This window comes from Dunckerocampus dactyliophorus, chromosome 5 (genome assembly GCF_027744805.1).
Source record: "Dunckerocampus dactyliophorus isolate RoL2022-P2 chromosome 5, RoL_Ddac_1.1, whole genome shotgun sequence".
Lineage (NCBI taxonomy): Eukaryota > Metazoa > Chordata > Actinopteri > Syngnathiformes > Syngnathidae > Dunckerocampus > Dunckerocampus dactyliophorus.
In genome coordinates this window covers 17,376,731-17,394,503 of record NC_072823.1, presented here as the reverse complement: position 1 = coordinate 17,394,503, position 17,773 = coordinate 17,376,731, and the positions used below count along the sequence as shown (strand labels likewise).

Genomic DNA, 17,773 nt, shown 5'->3' with positions numbered 1-17,773 from the left:
GGAATTAGCTTCATGCATAATGTGATTATTTGAAGATAAAAGTGGGACGAGCACATACACACACAAACAGACACACACAACCGCGCACGCGCGCGCACACACACGCACGCATGCACACACACACATGTATATATGTACTGTATACAGTGGTGTGAAAAAGTGCTTGCTACTTTCCTAGCTTCTTATTTTTTTGCATGTTTGTCACAATTAATTGTTTCAGATCACCAAACAAATGTAAATATTAGTCAATGACAACACAAGTAAACACAAAATGCAGTTTTTATATGAAGCTTTTTTTTATTAAGTGAGGGAAAAAAATCCAAACCTACATGGCCCTGTGTGAAAAAGTGAATGCCCCCTAAACCTAATAACTGGTTGGGCCACCCTTAGCAGCAACAAGTGCAATCAAGTGTTTGCGATAACTTGCTATTAGTCGCTTACACCGATGTGGAGGAATTTTAGCCCACTCAATTGTTGTAATTCAGCCACATTGGAGGATTTTCCAGCATGAACCGCCTTTTTAAGGTCATGCCACAGCATCTCAATAGGATTCAGGTCAGGGCTTTGACTAGTCCACTCCAAAGTGTTCATTTTGTTTTTCTTCAGCCATTCAGAGGTGGACTTGCTCGTGTGTTTTGGATCATTGTCCTGCTGCAGAACCCAAGTTGGTTTCAGCTTGAGGTCACGAACAGATGGCCGGACATTCTCCTTCAGGATTTTTGGTAGACAGCAGAATTCATGGTTCCATTTATCACAGCAAGTCTTCTAGGTCCAGAAGCAGCAAAACGGCCCCACACCATCACACTACCGTCACCATATTTTACTATTGGTATGATGTTCTTTTTCTGAAATGTGGTGTTATTTTTACGCCAGTTGTAAGGGGACACACACTTTTGTCTCGTCAGACTACACAGTATATTCCCTAAAGTCTTGGGGATCAACAAGATGTTTTCTGGAACTCTGCTATGCAGGCCGTTTTTTCCCCAGTGCCTTTCTTATGGAGTCATGAACAATGACCTTAACTGAGGCAAGTGAGGCCTGCAGTTCTTCGGATGTTGTTGCGAGGTCTTTTGTAACCCCTTCAATGAGTCCTCGCTGTATATACAGTGGTGTGAAAAAGTGTTTGCCCCTTCCTGATTTCTTATTTTTTTCCATGTTTGTTTGCATGTTTGTCACACTTACATGTTTCAGATGTTTCATCAAACAAATTTAAATATCAGTCAATGTCAACACAACTGAACCCAAAATGCAGTTTTTAAATTAAACTTTTTATTATTAAGGGAGAAAAAATATCCAAATTGAAATTGAGGTGTTCTGGGCATGCCCAGCCAGGAGAAGGCCTAGGACATGGTGGAGCGATTATGTCTCACAGCTGGCCTGGGAATGCCTTGGTGTCCTCTCCGTGGACCTGGAAGTGGTGGCTGGGGACCGAGAAGTCTGACCCGCATCAGCAGAAGAAAATGGATGGATGGATGGATGCATGGATGGATGGATGGATGAAAAAATCTAAACCGACATGGCCCTGTGAGAAAAAATGATTGACCCCGTGGTTGCCCCCCCACCCTAGAAAGAAAGTAATTGAGGTCTATCAGTCTGGAGAAGGTTATAAAGCCATTTATAAAGCTTTGGAACTCTAGCAAATCACAGTGAGAACCATTATCCACAAATTGCGAAAACATGGAACAGTGGTGAACCTTCCCAGGAGTGTCCAGCCTACCAAAATTACCCCAACGGTGCAGAGACGACTCATCCAAGAGGTCACAAAAGACCCCACAACAATGACCAAAGAACTGCAGGCCTCACTTGCCTCAGTTAAGGTCAGTGTTCGTGGCTCCATCATAAGAAAGACACTGGGCAAGATGAAAACCACTGCTGAACAAAAAGAACATTAAGGCTCGTCTCAATTTGCCAGAATACACATTGATGATCCCCAAGACCTTTGGCAAAATACGGTGTGGTCTGACGAGACAAAAGGTGAACTTTTTGGACAGAGTGTCTGTTCGTGACCTCATGCTGAAACGAACTTGGGTTCTGCAGCAGGACAATGATCCAAAACACACCAGCGATCCACCTCTGAATGGCTGAAGAAAAACAAATATGAAGACTTTGGAGTGGCCCAGGCAAAGTCCTGACCTGAATCCTATGGAGATGCTGTGGCATGACCTTAAAAAGGCGGTTCATGCTGGAAAACCCTCCAATGTGGCTGAATTACAACAATTCTGCAAAGATGGGTGGGCCAAAATTTCTCCACAGCGCTGTAAGAGACTCATTGCAAGTTGGGTAAGTTATCAAACATCAGAGTAGGATTTATGATACTAATTTTAAGATAATGGTGACGAAGAGTCATCAAAGATTTAGTCGGCAATCCAAGACTCAATCAATCGACCATTTATTAGTTCACAGATATTAAAACTGAAATGTCTTGAAAATTTGTGGTTGTCCTATATTCGGATCAATAGTCTTCCTTTTTCCATGGATTTGGGCTTGTCTCAGATAGTGGAACACCAGTGGTGGAAATATCATTACCTTACCTTGAAGACAGGCAAACCATGAAGCACACACACAGCCATTCTGCAGTCGTCTCCGTTAAATCCTTTTAGAGCGCATCATCCTAAGATTTTCTACATTTCATTCACAGCTGTGTTGATGAGCTGTTTTGACAACATGTCAGAATCTCATTGGACTAATAATGCACTAGATTAGTAGGCACGTTATATATACTGATGCACGCAGGAACAAGTTGCTACCACACATACACAGTCACACACACATTGATGATGGCTGCTTATGATATTGTGGGCAGGTTTTATGATTTCAAGATGGCAATTGATTTAAATGTCGGGGAAGGTCACGCTACAACTGCATTGCTCCATTAGCTGCCATTGAACAATGACCAGTTGCCCGTTAAGAGTTCTGTCTGGGGGGATACATGTAGAGTTCATGAAAGCAGCCAAAGAGCGGGGATGGAAATATACTGTAGGAATATGGGGCTATTATGAAAGATGCGTATAAGAAAAAGTAAGAGGGGGGGGAAAATGGTGCAGTGGAGAGGTGCTGTGTGTTTCCTGCTTGAAATGCAAGTCACACACGGACTCACACAGACACACACGCACACATGTACAGGAGGAAGGCGTGGGCCAGTCATACCTGCTATGTAATTACTCGACATAAAATGTTTGCTGATGGCTTCATTTAGAAGGTCGAGTAGCTGGATTGACTTCACTGACTCAAGATCAGCAAGAAAAGCACAAATTGGGTCGCTGCCCTCAGATAACATAAAGAAAAAAACACACAGAGTTGCCAATAAGAAAAAATTTCTGGGAAACAAGGGCTGATTATACATGACAGAGAACAAGAGACCGAGCAAGGCTGTTAACAAAGGCTGCCCCAGGATGGAGGAGGAGGTGGAAAAGACGAAAAAGAAAGGTGGCTGAGGTCAGCATAGTCTCCAAATAGCCAGGAGGGAGGCCTCTGAACGCATATAACCAGTCAAAAAAAACAGAGTGTCAGGAGGGGTCGATGTAAGTCCATCCATCCATCCATTTTCTATGCCGCTTCTCCTCATTAGGGTCGCGGAGGCATGCTGGAGCCTATCCCAGCTGGCTTCTGGCGACAGGCGGGGTACACCCTGGACTGGTCTCCAGCCAATCTCAGGGCACATATAGACAAACAATCATTCACATTCACATTCATACCTTTGGACTATTTAGAGTCACCAATTAACCTAACATGCATCTTGTTGGAATGTGGGAGGAAACCGGAGTACCCGGAGAAAACCCACGCACGGACGGCAAGAACATGCAAACTCCACATAGAGATGCCCAAGGGAGATTCAAACCCAGGTCTTCCCGATCTCTTGACTGCGACTGTGTGACCAACATGTTAGCAGGTTAGCTAACCACTGTGTGGTCTGGGAGATGTAAGTGCGCACTCCTAAAGCTGATATACCTGCTATGTTAGGAGTATTATGGACAGAAAACATATGGCAGAAAATATTAAAAATATTACAAGACTAAAATAAATATTTCATGAGAAAAAAGGGGAAAAGTCTGAATTTTTCAAACATTGACAGAATTAACTGGTAATTTTAGAAGAAAAAAGCGAATACAGTATAGTTAAAATAATATCAGCAAAACAAAGTCCAGAAAAATGTTGTAGTTTTACGTCAGAAAGTTAAAAAGTTTATGTGAAAAACCTGTAACGTTACAAGAAAAAAAAACCTTGTAATATTACAAGAATAAAATGTGTTATTTTACAATGGAAAATGTTCTACTTTTCCAGGAATAATGTTATAATTAGATGGTACTTCAAGATCATAATGTAAAAAAAATAAATAAATAAATAAATAAATAATAATAAATCTGGAATATTATGTAAAAATCAAAAGAAATTTTTTTACAAAAAACTTTTACAAGAATAAAGCTATAATAATATGAGAAGAAAGTCATAATGTTACAAAGTTTTAACATGACATGAGAAGTGTTTATTTGACAAAAATAAGTAATGCTAAGAGAAAAAGATTAGGGATGTCCGATATTGGCTTTTTTTGCCGATAACCAATTTGCTGATATTGTCCAATTCTCAATTCTCAATTTCCAATTCCGACATGGTTAACATCACATACCTCCTGTCATGGAATTAACACATTGTGGTGACCCACAATATTTTTTTAGACATTTACACAATGAAGTATATATGTATATACCTGTATGTATGTACAGTCAAACCTGTCTTAGCGGCCACCTTTATAGAACGGCCACCTGCCTATAGCAGCCACTGAAAAATCCCCCGCAGCAAATTTACATGTTATAGACCCTGTGTATAACAGTCACCTGTCCAACGCGGCCAGCGGCCACCCATTTTGTCTCCCTTGGTCAATATCTGACCGCATATAGCGGCCAAATTACCGACTCAAGTAGAAGCTTCATGCACGAAAAAGTTTCGTTTTTCAATCAATGAAGCCGTCGTGTGTAGACTTTAATTACTGAGTCCTAGCTCAGTCACAATCATTCACAAGATCCACACAAACTGTCAGTTGTTCCACATAAAAAAGCTGTCTTCTTCTGAGCTTGCTATTTCCTGGTCAAACATGTAACTTTAAGAGCATTTGCACCAAAACATTACCGCAAAGTAGGCTGGGAACAGGACGTGCTCCCAGCGACGCTACAATAATAAAAAAAAAAAACATACGCTAGCATGCATGCGGCAGCGGGAGCAAAACTGAGTTAGGTTGTACTAACTGAAGTTTTTTAGAATGTACTCACGTTACTTTTGATCAGTCCTCATCCACAAATCCATCAAAGTCCTCATCTTCTGTATTCGACACAAAAAAAGCCGTCTTCTTTTCCGTTCGCTACTAGTCTGTTAACTTGTCAGTGTTATTCAGCTCCGAAGCAAAGAAGGAAACTTCTCCTGTTGCTTCTGCCAACTTTATTTCTTGAACGCGGCCACCAGACAGCAGCTCAGAACACACACACATGTCTCAGCATCATCTCTCCTTCCTGCTTGCCCACAAGGCAAAGGTTAAACAAGCCCCACTACATAGCTGTCCAGGCAATGCCTGTAACAAGTGACACCATTTATTTCCTGGTGTGAGACAATGTGCACAATGTGTGTCAATACTGTAATGCCGCTTGTTGTGGGGAAGGAGAGACTCATGTCGCCGATGCACTTTAATCGCTTTATTAACAGTGGAGAACACTGCAGGACTTTACATCCTCGCCAACAGAAACACACTTCCCAACTCTCTCGAAACTCACAGCTAGCACTGAGCCTAGCTCTCCTGCTCGGGACGCTCACTTCCCGTCACTTCCTGATGAACTAAAGCTGTAATGACACTCTGCCGTATAAAAAGTAAAATACACTTGGAAGAACAAGAGGTGAATAAATGTATTGCAACTGATGTGAAACTGATGAGGGGTCGGATTAAATAAGCTTTGCTTCTTCCTACTCTTTTTTGGACATGCAAAATTGTGAATTGTACTATGTGATGTGCTACTGTTTGACTCATGCATGTTCAGGATGAATTAAAACCATGAACCATGAACCATGATAATAACAAGCCTAGTAGTGCTGTACAACTTTTATCCGCAGTCTGCAGTGCCCTCTACCGGTCGACATTATTATTATTATTTTTTTCCCTTTTTAAAATTTTTTTTCCCCTCTACTGGTCAACATTCAAACTGGACGCCAACCTGTCTATAGAGGCCACCTGTCTATAGTGGCCACTTTTGCAGACTCCCTCTAGTGGCCGCTCTAGACAAGTTTGACTGTATGTATGTATGTATCCATCCGTCCATCCATCCTCTACCAAGTGTACTTCCGTTTCCGGATCATGAGTTTGTTGTATCCACTTAACTATTGCTAAAGGATTGTTGCTTGTTGTTGAATTCAGTGGAGAGTAAACTGATTGGTGCCACCTGCCTCCACTCCTGTCTCGTTGTGAATCGCATCTCCACATTTGGTGACCCTTGAAGTGAATAAAAATGTTGTCGGACAACAGAGACAACGAGACCGTGTCCACGCCGCTACAAGCTAGCAAGTTAGCTAACGTCGGTGCTATCTGCGGTGTTTTCAACATATCAAGCCCGGTTCCTACTGCAAAGAATAACACAGGGCGTGACTAAATATTTCCATGTATTGGCGCCGCTGGATGCCTCGATGACGGCAAGTATGGGAGCCCATATACACAGCAGTTTTTTATTATCGGTTTTCATTATAGGGAAAAACCCGATACCGATATCAAGCGATATTACCTTTTTATGCCAATATCGGGCCGATAAAATTGGTAGGCCGATATTATCGGTCATCCCTAAAAATATTTGATATTTTATGAGGAAAAAAAGTTGTGATTTTCTGAGAATAATGTTGTAATTTTATTGAAATAAAGAAAAGGAAAAAATAAAAGAAAAAAGAATGAAGTCAAGTCATTATAGAAGAACTAAATCATAATATTATGAGAAAAAAGGCGCAAATAGTCATGCTGGGTTTCTGCACTTCCTATCCTGCACTTTTATTTTTTAGTATAGCCGTCTTTACTGTCGTTACCTTTACTTCCTGTTGCAGAAGCGCCTTCTCCTGTTCGTCAGCAGGGCAGTGATGCACACCTGCCTGCCATTTGCAATTAGGATAGCTTATCAGCTCCTCTCCCATGTGGTCTGACGCCGGATATTTTCCGTTTTTCATTCTAAGCTCCGCCTATACCTTTTATTTGCGGGATATCTTGTGCCTGTATTTTTGTGTTCTGACTCTGACTATTTTTGTGTGACTCTCAAGTGCTAGTTAGTAGTTTGATTTGTTGCTTTCTGCTTTGCACTTTTGTTTGCCCTTTGTTCCAAGTGTTTGTTCCTATTTTCCTGCCTCACTGCTCCGCCCTCCTCTTTTCTTTGCTACTTTTGCCCTTTACTAGCCCCTTTAATTATTTTTGTCTAGCATCCTTTGCTAGTTTTCTTCTTGTTGGATGTTTGTGCTACTACTTCTGTGCAGGGCTAGCTCCTTTTGTTTTGGTCACCAATTTTGTGTTCTTTATCCTCCTCAGTGTTGGTTTGTTATAATAAATTACCTTTTTGCTTATTGGGACAACTTCGCCTCTATGTCTGCTTTTGGGTCCAATTTCTATTCAATAAGTTACCCAAATCCCAACAGCAATTTTACGACAATAAAGTCATAACTTTACTACATATTTTTTTATTTTCAGTGTAGCCTCGATGATATATCATATCCTTTATCCACGGTGAACTCAGCTATTTAACAGCGTACATCCTGATAAGTCAATGAACACGCATGCATTCAAATGTAATAATCCACCAAATAAAAGGTGATTTGGCCTGGTAGTTTATTATCATTATTAGTCGTAATGGTACTTGGAGCACAATCCTGCCGGAATACAAACAAACAAAATGAGCTTGGTGGCATCATTAAAACGTGAGAAGAAGAGACGAGGCTAAGGAGATGACAGGTGGAGAAATGAGGGATTTAAAGCACGATAGGATGAGGCTTTTGTGAAGTCACAGAGGAGTAAAGGAGAAGGAGGTTTTATGCTAAACTATGCAAATCACACTGCTTTGTGACAACAGCCAAGAAACGCTGGGGTAACACACAGAGCTTGAATATGGAGACACAGATATGGATGCATTCCTGCGCTGGACATTTTTCCTTGGTTAACTTACTGGTAACAGTAATTGTCTTACCTGTATGGAGACGCTGCTGAAGGACCCTCCAATAACACCGGCGATGGCGAGCGGGCTGTCATCCGGTAAAGCGTAGGAGCCGTCTGGACAGATGAACTCGGAGTCGTCCACTTTGGTGAGGGACGCTCTGACGAACTCCAGCGCCTTTTAAAAGACAACCACAGTTCATATTCTCAAAGCCAAGCCTTGCATTTGCATCATACAGTTTGATTACCATATTGACCCAAATATAAGATTGTCTTATAGTTATAGTCTACAAATATATACACATAAACCAACGGGTGGTGCCAAACAACATCTCCCCAAGCGAGTCAGAGCTTTTCTTCCTGTCACTCACATTCACCAGTGATTTGGGGAAACCCACTGACAAAGTGTGTCAAAGGTTGGGCAAGTTAGGACACAACAAAGAACTAATGATGCTAATATCAAAAATATTACTCAACTGTTGAGTTCTATTTAGGGTCGTCTTACAATTGAGTCAATACGGTAACCTGATAAAAATGACCATTATTATGTTTGTATTTTGGAAAGCATATTTTTGAAACATAGTGGTGTCTTCCAAGTGTCCAGACCAACCTGCTCCAGTGCATAAGTATCTCGAGAACATGTGTCCAAGATGTGGACGCCGAGGGAGACGCCAGGCAACAAAGTGTTGTCCATATTGATTCTGTCAATGGCGAACAGCATGGCCTCCAATCTCTGGATCCCTCTGTCCTCGTTCACACGCCCACACTCCTCCATCCCGGATCCTTTCTCATGCACTGGGAACAGGCCCCCCAGCACCAGGTCGCCCTCAATCCGAATCTCCCGACGGGACTGAGGCGGGTCTCCAACGGACAGCAGGACGCCTCGACACATCATGACCATAACAAGAGCACGGGCAACCATGTTTGGGTTGGGGAGAGGGTTTTTTTTTTAGGTGGAAGTCAAAATAAGAGGAGAGGACGGAGTGGATGAGGTGAAGGGTTAAAGGTGAAGATTAAGGGTGAGGGTCCAAGGGTGAGGCTTGAGAGTGGAGCAGCGGGGGTCGGTTTGAGGCCCATGAAATGGTCAGGGAGAGAAGAGGGCACATTGAGGGACACACCATGTGGACATCAGTCCTGCAAGAGAGAAAACACAATTTGAATCAATCTCAAAGAAGCCAGGAGCTGTGGGATGAAACACTTTTGGAAGAGTTTCTCAAGAAAACAAAGTAGACCTGTCGAAGCTTCAAGTGGACTATCTTTCACGTGAAGGGAGAGCTAAGCATAACCTCTAAATTAGCACACATTATTGGCCAGCAGAAGGAGGTACAGTGGGGAAAATAAGTATTTGATCTCCTGTTCATTTTGTAAGTCGCCTCCTTACGAAGATATGAACAGAATTTTCAGGGTAGGTTTATTGTAAAAGAGAGAGACAGCATGTAAAAAGTCCCAGAAAACATAACATTGAATCCAGATTCTAAATTGATTTGTAATTGATTGAGGGAAATATGTATTTGACCCCCAAGCAAAATATGACTTAGTACTTGGTGGAGAAACCCTTTTCGGCAAGCGCACAGGTCAGACATTTCTTGTAGTTGTTCACCCCTTAATGCAGTGAAGTCTTCGAATAGTGCCAAAGCAGAATGTTTCCACTTCCATGTTTGACAGTAGGGACAATGTTGGGGTCATGTTCGGCTTTTCCAAGTCATTGAGATGGACCCCCAGGGGGATCTCAATCCATTACAGTGAATTATGCTACTTACTGTTTTCTTGGTGACTGTGGTCCCAACTCCCTCGACATCATTAACCAGCTCCTCTGTAATTCTGGCCGAGTCCCTCACCTTTCTCAGAATCACCCTTACTCCACGTGGTGAACTCTTCCATGGAGCTCTTGAGCGATGGCTACACACGGTTATCTTGTATTTCTTCCATTTACAAATAATTGCACTAAGAGTGGTCTTTTTCTCACCAAGCTGATGGTGATGGTCTTGATGGTCTTTGACTCAATTCCAGGTTTGTGCAGGTGTACAGTATGTTCCTGAGGTCCTTTGACAGCTCTTTGGTCTTGCCCGTGGTGGTGGATAGGTTTGGATGGACGTTTCTGTGACAGGTGCCTTTTATCCGCATGACAAGTTCACCTTAGGAGTACTTTTGTAAAGCGACAAGACTAATTTATGTGTTTTATGTGCACATAACCGCTTTATTTAGTGCTTTTAAAAAATTACATTCTGACTCTGTTACAATAAACCTATAAACATTCTGCACTTTTATATCTTACTAAGGGCGTAATCTTAAACAGGGGATAAAATACTTTAAAATACTACAATTACCCAACTGTACATAACCAGTGCTATATGGTAATGGTCATGGTTTCATTTAGTTTGAACATGCTTACAAGTTACATTGGAATACATCACATATTACAATTCAGCAGGTTATTATTTGCTTTATGCGCAATTTTAGCTGTTTGAAAGTTTACCAGATTAGCACATGTTAATAATTGTGATTTAAGGATTTGTATGTTCTCTATATGCATATAGTGTGGACATAAGGGTGTTTTATTGTATTGTTTTTATTTCTACAGTGAAATATCTAAAGTTGAGTTCCTGTGATCATCATAAAACTCTTTCATTCCTTTATTTTCTATGGCGCTTAACCCTCTTGAGGGTCGCGGGGGTATGCTGGAGCCTATCCCAGCTGACTTTTGGGCGAGAGGCGAGGTACACCCTGGACTCGTCGCCAGCCAATCGCAGGGCACCATTCACACTCACATTCATACCTATGGACAATTTAGAGTCGCCAATTAACCTAACATACATATTTTTTGAATGTGGGAGGAAACCGGAGCACCCGGAGAAACCCATGCACGTACGCACGGGCAGAAAATGCAAAATCCACACAGAGATTCAAACCCAGATCTCCTGACTGTGTCGCCACTAGGCCACCGTGCGGCCCGTCATGCAACTCTTTTGAGTAATAATTATTATTAATTAATAATGAATGAATTCATTAACAATGATAAAAAATTGTTGACTCGATGTCTGTGACCCACCCAGGAAGCATCCGCAGCCCACTTTTAGGTCCCAACCCACCAGTTGATAATCACCCTCTTAGAGGATACCTCCACAATGCCATTGCAGCCCTAAAGATACAATAATGTACTTCATATCAGAGAGTAGGGACTGCTCCATCTGCCTTACAGCCATGACTAAAGGGGATTTTGAATTGTTTGGAGATTGTGCCTTGCTGATCTCCAGTCGGCTATCCTTTAGATCACACAGTAAACTTTCTTCTTCAGGGTGTGGGTTTTGTGTGTGTGTGTGTGTTTGCCCCTAGTTGTATCAGGATAAGCCAGCTCAGATGGCTGCTTGATACATGAGACTTCTCATACCACCAATCACAAAAGCTGCTCTAATCTGATCTTTGTTGCAACACTTTGCCGCTCTCCTCTAGCGAGTGTGTGTGTGTTTGACAACAAGGACATCTGATACTACCAAGTTCACGACTCAATCAAAGCTATCAGTCTGTTTTTTGACTGCACTGTTCATTAATATGAACCACCACTGAAATACTTCAATAGACATGGACTCACTTTCACTCTACAGATTTTCTTATGTAAATCGATGAGTCATGGATACATTTTAAATGCTATGGTGTCTCCTGTGGCTTCAACTGAGGTAACTTTTTTTAGCTCAAGATTGCGTCAATAGCGGTTTGGAGACTTTGGCAGTTTGTATATCCAATATACTGGAGGCTTATTCCTTATATTATGCCCTGTTTGCAAGCATTATGGTTTGGTTCAGGGACTCAGACTTTAGTGATTTTGAGGATTGGCACAAGGTCAAGACCAAGACTCAAAGAAATTCAGACCAAGTCAAGATCAAACTTTAAGGAATCATGACCAAGAGTTTGAGCGGTCCAGACTAAGTCAAGACTGAGACTTTGAGGAGTTGACATCAAGTCTAGACCAAGCCTTGAAGGAATCAATACCACTTGTATGAGGAGGCTTGACCAAGTCAAGACCAGGGCCCGTATTCACAAAGCTTCTCAGAGTCCTCTCAGAAAGCTTCTAACTTAGCCTAAAAATTCCGAGCAAGTAATCTTAGCTTAAGCGTGATTAAGGAAGTGACTGTGAGCAACTCTGAGCAAGGAGGAGACAGAAACTGACACCCTATTTAAGGTAAGTCTTCCCTTGCCACATTGCGGTTCAATATTGCGGTTCAGTATTGTACACAGGTTACTAGGTGTCAGTAGGTGAAACACAAAAGCTCCAGACAACAGGATTGTATTGCAGATTTGAATTATATCACAACAGGCACAATAATAATAATCATCATAATAATAACATGGGATACTGTTGTGGCCGTAATCCAGCTAAAACTCAAGTCTGAACCCCCGACGTCACTTCCTGTCCACATGTCCGGAACACATTTATTGCAACACACACAAGCAGTTGAATTTGTCACATATGTATAGGTTACATACAGTCATGTAAAAAAGTATTACACCACTCTTCTTTCATCAGTTTCTTATTCATTTTAATGTCTGATACAACTAAAGGTACCTTTGTTTGGACAAATATAACAATGACAACAAAAATAGCTCATAAGAGTTACATTTTTTGTCAGTACAATGCTATAGCTATTCATGTGAGAACTTAAGTGATTTTGGTTATTATCAAGAAAACCATGGATGTTGCTAGATATCAGCTCTTAAATTCAACTCTTATGAGCTAAATTTGTTATCATCATTATATTTGTCCAAACAAATGTTCCTTTAGTTGTATCAGGCATGGCTTATTTTCTCTGATTATATCTACTTTAATGGATATTACGAGTGTAAAGGTGAGTATATTGGTTTTACTTCATGTCCAGAGGGTCCTAATAATGTTAAAACCCATATTTAGAAGATCGTAAACAGGTTTTCATGTATTTGAAGACAAAAACCAAACTGCAGAAGCAATCTCTCTCTGTAAAGCCAAGTTCAACACTGAGTATAAACATGAATGAAGAAACACTTTACAGAAGAAACACTGCTGACCCCACAGTTTTGCTCTTGAGAATAAGATCACTTTCAGGTCCAAAAGCATTAATTACCACTACATGAATGGAGGCTCTGCTGTGATCAATCCGAGGCAATAAATCAGATGTGAGAGCTGATGCAGCTAAATGTTAGTATTTTCGGTGGGGGGGAGGGGGGAAGACCTGACCTTTTGATTCCTTGGCTGATTGTGACCTTCATCTGCACATTTCACTTACACTGGGCTGTGATTACAATGCCGACTGGACAACCAAGCCAGCATGGATCGATCTGATCAGCTTCCCGATTGGAGTGTGCTGTGTGTGTATTATATCACGTGTGGAAGTGGCTGATACAATTCAGCAACATTCGCAACATTGATTCTGACCTTTTATGCACTGGGCATGAGAAGTCATTGATTCCAAGATTCAGCTTTGTCAAATGATGGGGTGCCCAACCCCTGGGTCACAGTCCGGATCATTTTGCACCCCATCATTTGACAAAGCTGCTTAACATGCTAACCACTAGACCACCGTGCGGCCCTGACTGTATATCCACTTTTGCAAATACAAAATAGAGGTTTTCTTTGCAACAGTCTCTCAGGCTATCTCAACAGTCCTCAGAGGATTGAGGTTTGGATTATGAAATTCAATTCAGCAAGCTTGTTGTGAAATTTCAGTTGATTGCAGGCATCTGTGGTCTGATTCTCATCTTGTACATGAGAGAGTGTATGCCCCCCGCCCTCTTTTGGTGTGCAGGTAGGAGGATGAAAGCTTTCCTCGGATGCAGGCAGCTGAGATTTTTCTTCAGGCAGCTGCCATATCTTTACCACTCTACTCTGTAATATGACACACGCGTAAAGACAAACAGCGCCCCCACCCCCACCCACACCTCTGCTTCTCTCAGGAGTTGACCTAAAAGCAGACTATTTCTATGTCTTGCTACCTCCCTCTTTTCTTCAACAGATGTCGGGAATGTTGAGGACACCTAGATGAATGATAATTACAGACAGAAGCGTGGCGCTAATAACATTTTGAGCACGATTTGTATGATGAAGTTGCTCTCGTCTCTATCAAGTGGAGAAGATTTGCCTTCCTGACAGAATCCCACAGGAGGCAAGTTGACATTTATTTGATGATACGAACATTAACTCCAATCTTTGCAGGAGGAGACAGGCTGCAAGGAAAGTGGGGAAAAGAGAAACAAACAATATCAAAAGTAACATCCATTGTTCTCAGACGGGTCTGGGGAGAATGCTGCAAACAAGGACGAGCATATGCTGTGTTTAATTTTACGTAACAGCGCTTAGATGCAGATGTGTGCGCTGTTATATAAAAGTGTATATTTACGCAGCTGGGACTCTAATAAGAGGCCTCTCTTGAGCAGTGCGCATGAAATCATTTCCTAGAAATGGCCAAAATAGTATCTCCCGGCGTTCTTTTGTTCACTGAAATTGAACGCTTGCTTCATTAGAACGTCTTGGAAAATACCCAAACACTGTGTCTAGTTACAAGAGCAAAGCAAAGTACATGCCAGGAAACCATACTTTTTTCCCGATGAACAAAAATATTGCAGACCGTGCAGAAATAACGTGAAAGTGCACTTCCACCATTGAGTTATTGTTGAGCCCTTTGTTTCAAAGTTAGACTACATCCAAAACTTTCCTTTGCTATATTAGACGAATGGATTAATTCTCCTCTCCTTTCTGTGAATAATCAAAAATTAACCACTAAAAAAGTGAAGCATTCTGACACAAACAAACCTGATTTATACTCAACACAATCTTGTAGTTTTTGTGCAAAATTCTACAAAATCCACAGGCAAATTTGCTCTAAATTGATCTTATGAAATTTATCAAGGTGATAACGACAAATGGCATTATGGTGAATGGTGAATTTGTTAAAGTCATTAATAACAAAATAAAATAATAAAAATGTGAAATGAGAAGTAACACTTTTTCCTTTTGCATACTTGTATACAGGTGTATTGGATTTTGTTTAGTTTTACAATTGTAAAGTACTATGGTATTAAAAACCCTCTGTGCCATTTATAAAATGCAAATGCAAACACACAGGTGTGGACTTTAAACAAATGCTTCAACACGTGTTTGGGTTTCTCTCTCTCTCTCTCCTGCTCTGGATCTGCAAAGCGCCAGGAGAGCATTGATTGAGATGTCATCATTTAAATATGAAGCAAGCGGAGCCAACTGACGGTTAGCTTAGCATAAAGGCTGGACGCGGAGGGACCTATCTGACTGTGCTATCAAAATGAGGCAACTTTTAGTAATGTGACACTGCATGTTTCTTTTAATTAAACAGCATGCAAATCAGGTAAAAATGGGGCATGTAAACACATTCTTTTTTTCCTGCCTAATATGTTTTTTTCCGGAAAAAACCCAATTGAAAATGTGTGGGGTGACCTGCACACATGAGATGCCCTTGCAATCTGACAGATTGTGAAAGCCATTGCAAAAAAGAGTGGGCAAATATTGCAAACGTCTGCAATGTACAGCATTTACTTGTGTAAGTTGGTATTTCTTCCCTAGAAAAGACTCTGAGTCTCAAAAACAGTCTTATATTCGGGGTCTAGAGATCCATTTATGCAAACCAATAGCTTGCACCAAACCACTTTTCCTAATCGAGTCAGAGCTTTTCTTCCTGGTACTCACACATATTATTATTATATTACCTTATGTTCTTAAAAATATATACATGTTTGATCATGTGATAGGTCATTAGTTATTTGATGATTTGATTGATATGATTTGTAGTGTTTTCATTTCTATAGCTCGATGCTTCAGACGTGAAGAACAATACATCACCATTAAGTCAAGACAAAGTGTGTCATTGGAATAGTATTGCCTAGTTAGAGTCTATGCTAATCTATAGAGGTGTCAAGAGATCTCGTCACACGATTAAAGCGTGATGAGATTTCTCGTTAGAAGAAAAGCTGTATCGTGAGAACAGGGCAGCCAGAAGCCAATCAGACTGTGAACTATGGCATCGCTACTAGAATGATAATGCAGTAATATGGAAGTTGCGGTGTGCAAGGCATCATTGGAAATGCACATTCAGTGCTTTAGGCACACCTTGCAATCCAACCTACCCCGGTGATCACAGCGTCACTCTGTTATTTGTTGATGTCCAAGCAGAAGCTGTAGTGATTTTACATTTGATCAAGTTTACTTAAGATTTGTCAGATCAACCCGCATAGATGTTCGGGTGTGAACACACACGCCTTCCTGGCAAAACACACATGGGTGTCCAAAGTGTGGCGCAGGGGCCATCTGTTGACACTGGCTCATTGCAGGAATAAAATAAAACAAAAAACCCCACAAATTGGAAAAATACAGCAAAAAGACCTCACAAAGCTAAAATTGTGATACTAATAACTAATAATAAGACAAAGATTTTACTTGAAATAAATATATAATGTTTTTCATTATACTGTTTAGTTATATATTTGTTTTAGTTATAACTATCAAAGGACAGCTGGACAGCCCCTAGACAAAGACAAGTAGAAAAGCAAAAAACAGTGAGCTGTATTATTACTATTATCATCATTATTTATTGTTATTATTATTATTATTGTATATTATCATAACATTGGTTTATTTGGTCTCAAAATATGTTGACAATATCTTTGAGTGTCAATTTGTGGGGCAATAAACATTTCAAAACGCACTTGCATTGTTTTTGGACTCAGTAAAATAAAAGTCTGTTTGTCCAGTCGTATTTTTTCATTGTACTTTTCTTCAAATTAATGTTAAAATCTTGTCTCGTCTCGACTCATGAACCCAATCTCGTGGATCGCCTCGTCTGGTGAGTTGGGTGTCTTGTGACACCCTACTAAGCTAAGACAATTGTTTAATGAAACACATAAAACACGCGTAGACTATGAGTGTATATTTGCTTATTACAAGCGTGTCAATCATAAAACAGTGTCTTACCTGAATTAAAAGGGACAGGGACAGGAACAGATGGCAAATGGCATGCAGCAACATTACCACACCTGTTAAAGAGAGACATATATGAAGTGGGTAAACAACCAAATCAGAATAAACAATATGAGCTGGAGCAGCAGGCTGATTTCACTGTCCAGTCTGAAGTAACTGAACACCATGGCACCACCACAGCATGCCCCGACCCCCCACATCCACCTCCTTCTCTTCCCATGTTGCACCCCCTTTAACAGGCAGGGGTGCTGTGGAGGACACGCATCCAGCTGAGGGCAGTCATGCAGGGTCGATGGATGGAGCGCAGTGCACTAAGAGAGCAGAGCCCACAAGACCCAGCCTAGTATGCTGGTCTGTTTTGTTTGCTTTCCTCCACATGCATCCTTTTTAAACAACTCAGGAAGCCACTGCTGCAGCACTGATGTGAATAGCAGAGTCTATTCATTAGAGATACAGAGGAAGAGTGTCAAAAGCTATGTTAGCAACCAACAATAGAAACAAGTGCGCCTTAATTAAAGCTATGCATTAGCAGTCTGTTTCACCGTCACATTCGGGATACTTGATGGCAAATATGTGCAGCTTTGTTCCTTTGTGTTAAGCAAATTGGATATGTAAATTTTTAAATAGGAGTTCACTGTTTTACTTTA

General features: G+C 41.0%; 1 protein-coding gene across 3 annotated transcripts in view; it reads right to left on the bottom strand.

Moving 5' to 3' along the window:
• grm3 (glutamate receptor, metabotropic 3) overlaps window positions 1–17,773 on the bottom strand; it is a 61,423-nt gene that overhangs the window by 32,776 nt on the left and 10,874 nt on the right. Inside the window, exons 2-4 of one of the 3 annotated variants that reach the window (XM_054775650.1) lie at window positions 17,121–17,182; window positions 8,766–14,347; window positions 8,190–8,333 (exon numbers count right to left, since the gene is read on the bottom strand). In XM_054775650.1, the coding sequence (XP_054631625.1) occupies window positions 8,190–8,333; window positions 8,766–9,077 (456 nt within the window). In that variant the 5' untranslated portion in view covers window positions 9,078–14,347; window positions 17,121–17,182. The remainder of the gene's footprint in view (window positions 1–8,189; window positions 8,334–8,765; window positions 14,348–17,120; window positions 17,183–17,773) is intronic. The other 2 variants (XM_054775649.1, XM_054775651.1) reach the window with 2 other exon arrangements.